This window comes from Camelus ferus, chromosome 26 (genome assembly GCF_009834535.1).
Source record: "Camelus ferus isolate YT-003-E chromosome 26, BCGSAC_Cfer_1.0, whole genome shotgun sequence".
NCBI classification, from domain to species: domain Eukaryota; kingdom Metazoa; phylum Chordata; class Mammalia; order Artiodactyla; family Camelidae; genus Camelus; species Camelus ferus.
This window is the reverse complement of record NC_045721.1, coordinates 477,994-491,104: the sequence shown is the minus strand read 5'-3', so window position 1 is coordinate 491,104 and position 13,111 is coordinate 477,994. Positions and strand designations below refer to the sequence as shown.

At 44.5% G+C, this 13,111-nt stretch overlaps 1 protein-coding gene across 4 annotated transcripts in view; it reads right to left on the bottom strand.

Moving 5' to 3' along the window:
• Positions 1–13,111, bottom strand: part of HOOK3 (hook microtubule tethering protein 3) — a 93,639-nt gene that overhangs the window by 68,786 nt on the left and 11,742 nt on the right. For all 4 annotated transcript variants that reach the window (XM_032468490.1, XM_032468489.1, XM_032468491.1 and 1 more), the window contains exon 3: positions 1,716–1,788. In XM_032468490.1, the coding sequence (XP_032324381.1) occupies positions 1,716–1,788 (73 nt within the window). The remainder of the gene's footprint in view (positions 1–1,715; positions 1,789–13,111) is intronic.

Here is a 13,111-nt window from a genome sequence, read left to right as displayed (position 1 = left end):
AGGATGTTCAGTTTTTCGTACTTTAACATTTTAATTTAGTGCGTCTTAAAAATCAGTTAAAATGGTTGCTTATCTTCCACCGAAAAAAGCTAAAACTCTTATCATTAATCAATAGTACCCTAAAATTGAAGAAATACAACACAGGATAAAATACAGAGAACAGGAATGCAAATCAGAACTGTTGTTTTCAGTCCTAGATATTAAGAACGTGACAAGCTGTTCCCTTCACTACGTCACTGCCTTTCCACACTTGTGACACTGACGGCTGTGTGTTTACGTTGCCTGGTGTGCATGGGGGTGGGACCCTTGGGCGAAGCAGCAGCCAACAGAAATGAATTTGTCCTGTTACTTTAACCATTTTATGACATAAACAGCCATCACTCTAACTGCTGATTCTTGGAAGGTTACTTAGGAATTAAAACAGCGCTGCTGAACAGTATCCATTCACTCCAGCTTGGTAAAAAGGATGAAAAACAGTTATATCTTGGCAAGCCCACCAGCTAGGCAAACAGGAGTTTTATGGGGAAACATAAAGACAAACTTTAGCTCCTCACATGTCCGGGGAGCTCACATGCTCGCTCATCTGCATTTCTGAGTCTGCCAACGTCTATCAAAAAGAAATGGTTCCAGGGTTTTCCAAACTGCCAGTCGTGAGCATTGCTGGGTCATAAAAATCAACTGAATGCAACAAAATCATGGAGGCAGAGAAGCAGCCTGTGGCCGCCAGGGCTTCGGGTGAGGGTGGGGTGTGAGTGTCCGCGGTGTCCAGGCGGCAGTGGGAGCCCATGCAAGGACGCAGCAGGCCGCACCTGCACCGTGGGGGCCATGACACGAGTCTGCACGCTGACAGAGTGACACAGCAACGTGTGTGTGAACTGGTGAACTCTCAACGCGCTGCGGCCTGTACCAACGCCACCATTACAGTCACGCAAGACGTCAGCGCTGGAGAAACTGGGGGAAAGGTGCATAGGACATCTCTGTATGTTTCTCTTCCCACTCCCCCGTGAATCTACAATCTTTTCAAAGTACAGAGTTACAAAAAAATAATTTACAGATGGCCTGCAACTTCCATCTTTAAAAATAAAATAAAGGCATTGCTGTATACAGTTGGGTCACAGATTTGTTCAACTGTGTTTGCACGTACATTTAGCGGGGTAGGAAGCTGCAGCGTAAACGAGATTTCCTCCTGTGGGTTTGGGTCAAAGATGCTTGAGAAATACTGAAACTTAAGGCTACTAGGAAGGAAATAAAAACAATTCATTCTCTGAGTGCTTTGGGCACAGTTAATAACGATCAACATTTCCTCATTTTCGTAACACTGCTAGTGATGAACACTGCTGTGCTGAGCGTATCACACATATTAACTCATTTATTTCTGTGAGGTAGATCCGATCACAATCCCCATTTTGGAAACGGGGAAACTCAGGCACAGGAAGGGTAAGGACCTTCCCACGGACCGTCAGTGGCCGAGCTGGGATGCGGACACAGGCACCTGGCCGCAGAGCCCACGCCCTCAGTCACCACGCTTTACCCACTTAGACTACAAATTGATGAGCAATTCTAGGTAACCCCAATCTTTAATTCTAGATGATTTCACCAAAGGCTGTCCAACTTTGTAAAACTCACTGGACACATCAGAGCAAAAGTCAACAAGCATTATTATATGCACCCAGGTTAAAAGATTAGTTAACAGACAAAAGAATAAAAGATAGTACCTTTAGCCTCCAATTATCTCCTACTTCAGTTTTGATTCTGTTTAGCCAATTTTCATCAAAATATGCAGGATCTCTGCAAATAAGAAAAAGTGAATGTATTAAGATCATGTCATTTTCAAGTAAAACCGAAAGAAACAAATGCACAGGAAACTGACGTTGATCCTGCATCATCACTTAAGAGCAACGTAAGAACGTACCTGACACACATCAGCCACTAAACTCAATACATGAGATGTGCAATGACAGTAGATTTCTGTAAGATCAACTGTTATCGGCTCATTAAAAATAGCTTTATTAAAAACAAGCTAAAAGGTGAAAAGTGATGACATGTAGTTAGTCTACTTGTTAAAAAATTACACAGTATCCTAGAATTAACATAGTGGATACCACACTAATATCTAAAAACTGTTAAAATCATTGACAATTGTCTCATATAGGCAAAAGAATATATTAGGAAGGAGGTTAAAATAAGTTTTTCAGTTAATATTTCAATGACTTACATCACCAAATACTCCATAGGTCACCAATAATGCTACTAAAATTTCAACTTCTTTAAATAATACAAACAGAGAACCTGTTTTCTTGAGTAACGCTAGGCAGCAGACAAAGGCAGGTGGGCACCGTTTCTGTTTGCAGCAGGCTAAAACCTAAGATAAACTTGCTGTGGACAAACGAACTGAAACAAGGACAGAAACTGAATATACTTGGGCTTATTTTTCTTAGGAAAACCTCCAAAACTTCTATAAACACTAGAAAGAAAGAAAAAAAAAGCTTTAGCCTGGCATGACAATCACTTTCAAAAGTTCTTGAAACTGATGCTCTTAGAAATTAAGTTATTTGTTCAAGACCACAGATCGAACACCTAGGCTTGTCCTGCTCCAGCAAAGCGCTAAGTCCAATGATCTTCCTTAACACAACGATGTCCCCATTCACTCAAAACACAAACAAACAAAACGCAATAGCAACGAGAGAAATACAATAGGAAAAAAAAAATCTACATTTCAACTTAGACTGTGACTCAAACTGATAAATACAATCAGTACTGAATTTTGTTCAAATTATCTTTAAATGAAGTAACATGCTACGTAGAATTTTTAAATCTTATTATTACAAAAAGATAAATGTACTTATTTAGGCATAAGTATTTATGAAAAAAAAGCTACAACTTAGACTCCGTAGAAGTCTATCAGGATTATTTTTGAAGTCTGTATCAGAGTTAATATAGCATCTTTATTGTCTGTCTTTCTACTTTAAAATTTTTTAATTGAGAAATAATTCACACACCACACAACTCACCCGTGTAGTGTACAGAATGCAATGGATTTCAGCATATTCACATGGCTACAATCTACCTTTAGAACCTTCAATCGCTCTGAAAAGAAACCCTGTATCCACTGGCATCACTGCCCGTTGTGCTCTCTCGCTGGCCCCTAGGAATTGCTATCTCCTCTGTCTTTATGGGTTTGCTATTCTGCACATTTCAAACATGCGAAATCATACACTGTGTGCTCTTTAGTGCTGGGCTCCCTTCACTGGGCATGTTTTTAAGGCTCATCCAAGTCGTAGCTCATGCCGTCACTTCAGTCCTTTTTGTGGCTCAATAATATTCCATTTACGGAGGGACTACGTTTTGTTGATCTGTTCATCAACAGATGCACATGTTCCATGCAGGTATATGCCTAGGAGGGGAGTGCCCAGGTCCCCAGATAAGTCTCTGTTTAACACCTGAAGCGCGACCGAACTGGTTTCCAACAGCTGTACCATTTACATTCCCGCCAGCGACACATCTGTTCCAATTTCTCCATAGCCTTGCCAACATTTGTTATTCTCTCTCTTTTTGATGATACCCGTCCTAGTGGACGTGAGCTACTATCTCGCTGTGGTTTTGATTTGTGTTTCTTTAATGACTAATAATGTTGAACATCTTTTTTGTGCTTATTGGCCTCTTGTATATCCTCTTTGGAGAAGTCCATTCAGAATCTCTGCTTGTTCAACAACTCGGCTACCTTTTTAATACTGAGCTGAAATTCGTTTGTTTTAATATTCAGGATAAAAGCCCCTCATCAGACACAAGATGTGTAAATAATTTCTCACATTCTGTGAATTTACTTTTCACTTTTTTTTAAACTTTTTTTTATTGAGTTAGAGTCATTTTACAATGTTGTGTCAAATTCCAGTGTAGAGCACAATTTTTCAGTTATACATGAACATAAATATATTCATTGTCACATTCTCTTTCGCTGTGAGCTACCACAAGATCTTGTATATATTTCCCTGTGCTATACAGTATAATCTTGTTTATCTATTCTACATTTTGAAATCCCAGTCTGTCCCTTCCCACCCCCCTCCGCCTTGGCAACCACAAGTTTGTATTCTATGTCTGTGAGTCTGTTTCTGTTTTGTATTTATGTTCCTTTTTTTTTTTTTTTTTTTTTTTCAGATTCCACATATGAGCGATCTCATATGGTATTTTTCTTTCTCTTTCTGGCTTACTTCACTTAGAATGACATTCTCTAGGGACATCCATGTTGCTGCAAATGGCATTATGTTGTTGGTGTTTGTGGCTGAATAGCATTCCATTGTATAAATATACCACCTCTTCTTTATCCAGTCATCTGTTGAGGGACATTTAGGCTGTTTCCATGTCTTGGCTATTGTAAATAGTGCTGCTATTAACATTGGGGTGCAGGTGTCATTTTGAAGTAGGGTTCCTCCTGGTTATATGCCCAGGAGTGGGATTCCTGGGTCATACGGTAAGTCTATTCCTAGTTTTTTGAGGCATCTCCATACTGTTTTCCACAGTGGCTGCACCAAACTGCATTCCCACCAGCAGTGTAGGAGGGGTCCCTTTCCTCCACAGCCTCTCCAGCATTTGTCATTTGTGGATTTTTGAATGATGGCCATTCTGACTGGTGTGAGGTGATACCTCATTGTAGTTTTGATTTGCATTTCTCTGATAATTAGTGATACTGAGCATTTTTTTCATGTGCCTATTGATCATTTGTATGTCTCCCTTGGAGAATTGCTTGTTTAGGTCCTTTGCCCATTTTTGGATTGGGTTGTTTGGTTGTTTCTTATTAAGTCGTATGAGCTGCTTATATATTCTGGAGATCAAGCCTTTGTCGGTTTCATTTGCAAAAATTTTCTCCCATTCCGTAGGCTGTTGTTTTGTTTTGCTTATGGTTTCCTTTGCTGTGCAGAAGCTTGTAGTTTCATTAGGTCCTACCTTTCACTTTCTTGATGGCATAATTTGCAGCACAGTGGTCCCGAGTTTTGAAAAAGTTCAATTTCTCTCTCTTTTGCTCTCAGTGTTGTATCTAAGAAGCATTTGCCTAATCCAAGGTCAGGAAAACTTACTCCTACGTTTTCTTCTAAGATTTTCACAGCTTTCGTTTTAAACTTAGGTTATGATTCACTTGTGCCTAGTGTAAGGACCTAGCTTCATTCTTCAGCACGTAGGTATTTACACCCACCTATTTTCATTTTAAGCTTAATCTGGCTTCTTTAGTGGAGGTTCTTTTGTTATTAAGTAAGAGAAACTACCCTGAGCACATTTGTGCAAAATAGGGGAAACTTGCCAGACGATGGCTGGGGTCTGGCGTGGTGTGAAAGGCAGCTGGAGTGAGGACTCGGAAAGCCGTCAAGATGCAGACCGTCCTCTCTGACTTTCATCTGTGTTTCCGCCCATCTACAGGCTCTCTCTCTGAGGACCAACTTTTTTTTTGTTTCTTCATACAATGTTGAAGAGAGTTGCAGACCTGTTTCAAGTCTTCACCAGTCCAGTTCAAGAAGACAATTTTAAAGACCAGACCGTCACTCAATTCCTATTCTAAATGCTCAGGAAAGTCCAAATGATCCAGCTAGAGTCTGTTTTTCATCCCTGGTCCAACCACACGTGACTAAACGGACAGAGCCACAAGCGAGACACACAACTTCAGAGGGAAGGATGACTACACCTGTCAGGACTTTCAGAGAAAGTGACCGCTGTAAACTGGGGCAGACAACACCCCAAAAGTCTTCTTTGCTCAAAACCTCTCATAAAAACAGATCATGCAAAGAAAAATAATTGAAGTGAATTCTACTAAGATACTAAAGAATTCTCATAAAAATAACTCATAAAGTAGAAAATAGCCCATATTTTTAATACTTGAGTAATCCAAAAAGCTATAATGTAAAAATCTTAATCGTTGCCCATCAAGTAATAGTCTTTCCAACCAAAAGACTCGTTAAGTGGGGCGATGTGTGAGTTCGGTGCTAAGCGGCAATTCAGGGCCACACAGCTAAGAGATGCTTACATTTCACCGGAAAACTCCTTAACTTACCAAAAAAAAAAAAGGACACTTTACAATGTCTAAGAAATTTTATACTCCTCCAAGATCACGGGATACTTCATTTACAACTTAGAGCCATACCTCTCATGAATCAAAGAACTCAGAAAAATCTGAATCCAGTATTTCAAACCAAGCACTGTGACACAGCTTGCTTATCCCTTAAAAGATAACAGCATCAAAATCTCAGCGCTAGTCTGAGCCGGGAAGGGAAGACCACGGACAGCACCAGTACCACGCCAGCCAGAGGCCTGGGGACTCCGCGCTCACCACGACACTGCAGGGGACGCATTATGATCCCCAGGTCACTGCTAAATATCAGACTCAGAAATTAAGTAATTTCCCCAAGTTCACATGCTTGGGTGGTAGAGTAGACGGTACAGTCATTTTTGTTGAACGAATCAGTAGAGGTCAACACAAAACTGATCCCAGCGAACATCACTCAGGGCCTGTGGCCAGTTCTCTCCCTTCTGCTCAGAGACCAGTCCCATGGAGTCAAGACCAACATGCTCACAACACTCTCTGCTCAAGAGGGCAGGAACCTGGGCTCACTCGTGGCCGTCTGCCCAGCACCTCGCGTCCAACGTGGCAGGTTCCCATGAATACCCGTGAGCCACAGTACATCTGGAAAGTGATAGCACTTTTATTGAATAAGCTTTCAACTGCCACCTAAAAATGGACGCTGGCCATCTGGTTCCACAAGGATGAAGTCACTGGTCACTGCCCTCGCTGACCTTCAGAGCACCCTGAAAGGAAAGGCGATTGGGCAGGAGACCAGGAACGAGGCGTTCTGTGAAAAACTGGCAGAACAGGCCTTCAGAGAGTCAGATATTTTCAAGAGAAGATTTTATGGGCCCAGATTCTTGCATCTCCTCATACCTAGAAAAACACTAAAATCATTAACGGGGACACCTGCTCCTCGTGACCAGCAGCAACCTTCTGCCAGAACGTGTGCTTGACCGCACGACCCCCCCTTCACCAGAATCACATGTGTACTGACCTCCCCACCTCTTCAGGGCCGCTCCTCAGAGCTGTCCAACAGGCTGCCTCCCAGGCTACAGTCCTCACTTAACTCACAACTCTCACGTTGCACTTTTTTTTCAGTCTACACAGTCGACTGCTTGGGTGGAACACAGCAAGAATAGTAGTCGACAGCCTCCTCACATTCAACTTGACTTTGCCTAGTAATGAACTTTGGCCCAGTATGCAGGCATTTAGCCAGAATGCTGTTTCTCTAATACAGTTTACAGTTTCAGCAATGTTTTCTAAGTAACCCTTGACTGACGTTCTCAGGCTAGGATCAAACAGCATAGAGGTGATTTTTTCCCAAATCTTAACAGATCACAGTCCTGCACAGATATGTAAATAACAACAGATAATCTTACTGGGCGTGTCCTTCATGAGTAAGAAACTATCTTTAGCTTCTTACTATGTGCTGACTCCTGCTAAGAAAAAAACACAAACTAAAAAACATGTGAATGAAATACACTGCCTGCTGTATCAGTAAGCAAAGGATGCCTCGGCCATCAGGTCTTGAGTCCCCCATCCCCCCACCCCACAGTGAGCGGGAGGGAACTCAGGATGGAGACCAGCAGGCAGCCTGGCCTCTGCAGCCACCCCCAGTGGTGCCCCCTGAGGGGGCTCAGGATGGGAAAGAACAGGACACCGGCCCTGGACAGCTAAGGTGCACATCAAAGGAATGATGTCAATGAGCCCAGAGATTTGCACCTTCCCATACATAGAAAAGCACTAAATTCCTTAACTTGGGATATCTGGCTTTCTTTAATTAACAGTAATCTTTTGATGTCCAACTACCTGGTCTGTTTTGCAAAAACTGGCAAAATGCTTCTTCCCTGTCTCTTGGGAGCAATCTCTTGGAGCGACCTGAAAGGCTGTCATCCTGGGCTTAAGTCCTCAGCAATGTCCGCCGAATAAAACTCACTCTCAACTTTCTGGTTGTGCATTTTTTTCCAGTCGACACACAAAACATACAAAGGCATTTCCTTAGACTTTTCCAGTGACACATCTGTTTGGCTGTAACTTACGTACCCATCAGAGCTTAAGCTGAAGGAAAAGCCTGTTAATTTCCAGAAATACTTTGTCTTCCTGCAGTCAACTGCCTCCACAGAAACCACAAAATTAAATCTTATTTCTAATGCTGAAAGTATTTAAGCATCCTAATGCTCTTACTGAACTCCCTCAAACTAAGATGGGGTTCAAACACTGTGTTTTGATTCAATTTCTTAATACGGTATTTTTATTAGTAAACCTTCGTATTTTTTTATTGATATGTTGATTCTTAGGTCTATTGTCTAATGCTCTTTTAATTACCTAAAAAGATCATTTTGGTCCCCTGCCATCACATGTATTCTGGAGAGCTAGTGATAATAATTATATTTCACATCCATAAAGGACAACAAAATAAACCAATTATGCTCAGCCTCTACTGTGTCAAAATGAGCAATGAAGGCACAGAAGGGACAGGCTGTAAACCAAGGACGGGCAATCAGGTCCTATAAATAAAAAGGGAGGTGTCATTTAAGAGGCATCCACCACTGTCCGCAGCTTGACCTTCATTCCGGCTCCTTTGGTCTCATCTACTTTTTTTCCCTCTTTTTTCAACTTTTGAAAATAAAAACTCCTGGCACTTGGAGCCACAGCTTACTGCTTCTGAACTCGCTCTTTCAATCAATATCCACACACTGTGGTAAAACAACAAATGTGTTTGGCCTTTGTCCCTGGTTCCTGGCACCGAGCTCCTAAAACCCTGAGAATTTCCTGAGCGATGGGGGTGTCTTTTGTAATTCATTGTGCGCCCTTTCCAGCCACACCCAAGCTTATGCTAACGAGCTGACGTGCTGTGGGACCCCTAGACAGCTCCAGGATGGGGCTGGTCCAGAGGAACTTGCAGTCCCACCCCCACTGACCTTCAGGAAGGGACTAGAGACTGAGTTCAAGTGCAGGGCTAACCATTTCAATCACGCCTATGTAATGAAACCCCAAATAAAACCCCTAGACAAGAGGCTCAGGAACTTCCTGGTGGAGGAGCACATCGCCCTGAAGGGTGCTGGGAGGGTGGGGTACCCGGAGAGAGCACAGAGGCTCTATGCTGCCCCCAACTCAAAATCTTGCCCTGCACCTCTCCTTCACTCGGCTGTTTCTGAGTTTGATCTTTTATAATAAAATGGTAATCATAAATATAGCACTTCCCTGAGTTTTGTATCATTCTCCCAAATATCAGACCTGAGGGGTTCTTGAGAACCCCTGAATTTGCAGCTGGATGGGCAGAAGTGTGGGCGCACTGAGGACCCCACGTTCACGTGGCATATGAAGTGGGGGCAGCCTTGTGGGACTGGGGTCTTAGCTGCCGAGCCTGCCCCAGCTCTGGGTAGTGTCAGAACTGAAGGGCTTTGACCTCAACCTGTGGGGTGTGAGCTCACTCAGGAAGCTGGTGTTGGAAGGTCGTCTAGTTGGTGTCAGGGAAACTGCTGGAAAATGAGAGAGTGGTCAATCTTCTTGGAGATAAAGGATAAAAGAAGATAAAAGTTGCTTTCTTTCCGTTTCAGGGTCAAAATTTCTAATTCCATACTCATTTATTTGACTAACATTTAGAATGTTAGATCTGGAATGTAAGGTGGTGGCAGTATTAAATAGGTGGTCAAGGGAGGGTATACTGAGAAATGGACAAGTACCCCTGAGGACTGGCGGGGAAGAAGGGTGGTATGTGGGTCTCTGACTGCGGAACATTCGAGGCAGAACATTCGAGGCAGAGGGACACGCTGTGCAAAATCCCCAGGGCAGGAGATGCGCGAGGATGAGGAGGAGCCAGCGTGGGAAAGAACACTAGCACGTGAGGTCACAATGGTACCAAGCGGTCAGGTCGTGCGGGCTCATATACACTACCGTGAGGACCTGGCTTCCACCCTGTGGGACGGGGCACCAACGCAGGTTCTAAGCAGAAAACACAACTTACTGAAAATATCACTCTGGCTGCTGGGTTCACATTAGACTGTGGGAAGTCAACTGTGGAAACACCGACACTAGACATGAAATTAACAAGACATGGGCAACAGCTGACGGTGGCCAGACCAGTGACAGGAGGTAAAGGCAGTAATTGTTATCATAGAACTTTTTCACTCCGAAAAATTCCACTGTATGTCTCTAATAAGTAAGACACTTTCTTGTGCCTTACTAAGCACACTTCTGATACTACACCTAATATAATATAGAATCACCCTCAAAATACTATCTAATTCTCTATATTCAAACTTCCTCCATCACATCCACGAAAGGTCTTTGTTCAAACAAGATCTAAGAAGATGCATGCATTACATTTGTTTTTGTTTTTGAAACTGTGGTAAGAACCCTCTACATGAGTTCTGCCCTCTCAGCAGATGTTCAAGACCCCAATAAAGCCCTGTTAACTCCAGGCAGAGGGCTGCACAACAGCCCGAGAGCTTACTGACCTCATACAGCTGAATCGAACGGCAACTGCCCATCTCCCCCAAATCCCAGCCCCTGGCAGCCACCACCCCACTCTATTTCCTCGAGTCTGACCACCTGAGCCGCCTCACAGAAGTGGAGCCGGGGAGTGCCTGTCCTGTGGCTGTCTCACTTGGCACGACGTCTCCCAGGGCATCCACGCGGCTGTGCGCGGCAGGACTTCCTCGAAGAACCATGCGACGGGTCTGGCCAGTGTCTGCCTCACTGTGCTCTTCAGTCTAGAACAGTCCACCCCCTTCTTTTTCCCTCCTGATACTCACTGGCAGAACAGGCCAGGTCAGCTTTGCGAATTAGCCTGATGACTGCCTCATGACTTAGTTTCACTTATTCCCTGTCCTCTGTTTTTCTGTATTCCGGACGTTGGGTCTAAAGGCTAGATTTAGATAGATTTTTAAAGTCTAGCCATCAGGATTTCCTGACAGGTTAGATGTGAGATGGCGGCAAAAAGAAAGAAAGGCGGTTTTAAGGTCTGAGCAGCTGACGACCAGAAATGTTGACAAATGAAATGGAGACTTGAGGCTGAGTGGGTTCTGGGTGGAAGACAGGGTTTAGTTTTAGATGTGACAACTGGGAGATGTCTTTTAGACCCAACAGGAGATGCTGAGCAGACAGTGAGACAGTCTGGACGTCAGAGGAAAGATTCGCACTGGAGATGAAAATCTGAGTCATTAGGATACAGATGATGTTTCAGCCTGTGAGACGAGATGAAATCATCCAGGGGGTGAACGCAAACAGAAAAGAGGAGTGGGGGCAAGGCCTGGGTCCTGAAGCACTGCATCACTCGGGGTGGGGCACAGAGGAGGGAAACCAGCAGAGGAAATGCAGAGCATCCAGGGAGACTAGGGAAAACCAGGAAGGTGCAGCGTCCTGGAAGCCAGGCTTTAACAGGGGTTACAAGGAAGCAGGCAGATGAGCATCTGTGCTCTGGATGCCGCTGCCCGTCCGGACGAGCCCTGAGAACGGGCGGTGAGGATCAACACCGTGTAGATAACTGGTGCCCGGTTGAGTGCAGTTGGAGTGTAATGGTGGGAAACACCCCGACTGAAGTGGCTTTAAGAGAGGAACTCGAGACCGCACAGCACAGGGAGGAGACTGTAACAATGACCGATAGACGGGGTCATGAGAAGTCAGCTGCACGCATGACTTCAAGTTAGGACCCCTCCTCCCAACCCACAGCTCAAACTGATGCCGGCAGGGGTTGTGGGGGGACACAAAGGCCGGGGATGGGTCCTACCCTTCTCGGAAGCAGGATGTAACCTGCCTTGGAAGGTAATCAGATGAGGGTCTGAACAGAGACAAATGTGAGACAGTCATCGAGGAGGGGGAGTGAGGGGAGAGGCCGGGCAATTACAGGTCAGACCGCAGACTCGGTGGGAAATTGACAGTGAGATCCACCAGCATGTTTGTTTTTTCCAGCTTCGCTCAGCCGCAAAGGCGAGGAGCAGAACTGCTGGGATATTAGATTTAATCAAGCTGTGGTTCTGCCAAAAAAGTAACAAAGAAATAAGAAAGGGGCAAAGGAGCTAAAAATGTACAGGAGGGTATGATTACGACTGGCCATGGAATTTCGGCTGAGTTAGAGGAAAGAAAGGTGAAGGTGAGGGACACGAGAGAACTGAGGAATGACTGGGGGCATGGAGCCAGAGGGAGTGAGATGGACAGACAGGAAGCAGACTTCGGACAGTGGAACAAGGGAGACTGAGACGATGGAGGGTCAGGTCTTACTGGTCGTCAAAAGGCACTGAGTGTGACCATGGGAACGAGCGGCTGAAACTGGGTAGAAGGTAAGATCACAAGAGAGGAGTTCGAAGAATAGAGAGGTACGGGTGTGCAGGTTCACCCACGTCCACACACAAATCACCGGGAGTTTGGACGAGGGCAGTCGTGGAGAGAGCGGCAGAAAGCTGGCATCCAAAGCTGCTGAGAAATTAAAGGGGAAGACAACCACAAGGAGGGGCGGTAGGTGGGGTCATAAGACCCCAAACAAGGAGGTCTGGGTCGGGGGAGGATGCAGCCTCTGCGCTAAGTGGTACATGATGCGGATGGGAGGAAAAACAGCCGTCACCCAGAAGCCTGCAGGAGCAGTGCTGAAGGGGAGGACGGGCTTCGTTCAGAGCCCAAGTCATTGGGGCACAGTGCTGACTGTCCCACAGGGTCCCGAGAATCACGTGCCCTGTGGCATAAACGGTCAGCTCCAACTCCTGCTGTCCCACGTCGGACACGCTGTGCTCGCCACAGCGCGTGCTGCTCTGTAAACATTTTTAGAGTCTACTGCTAATTTTCTTCAAATCAAGAAGCAGAAAATAGGAAAGAAAATTGTATAAATTTGAGTTTAGATAATATGCACAGTCACTGTCTCCTAAAGACCTAAGCTTCCCTGCCCCTTACCAAAAAACAGGTGTCACTTTGTATTTGTTGATGAACAGATGTAAGAGAATACATTACATCTGAAGTGTTTTTGGTGACTGAACTATTATTAAAAATTATTTAAATGAACAAGAATTTAATCATCCATGGATGATGTGTCTGTCCAGTCATTAGGCAGGTCAACATAATCAAAGTCCT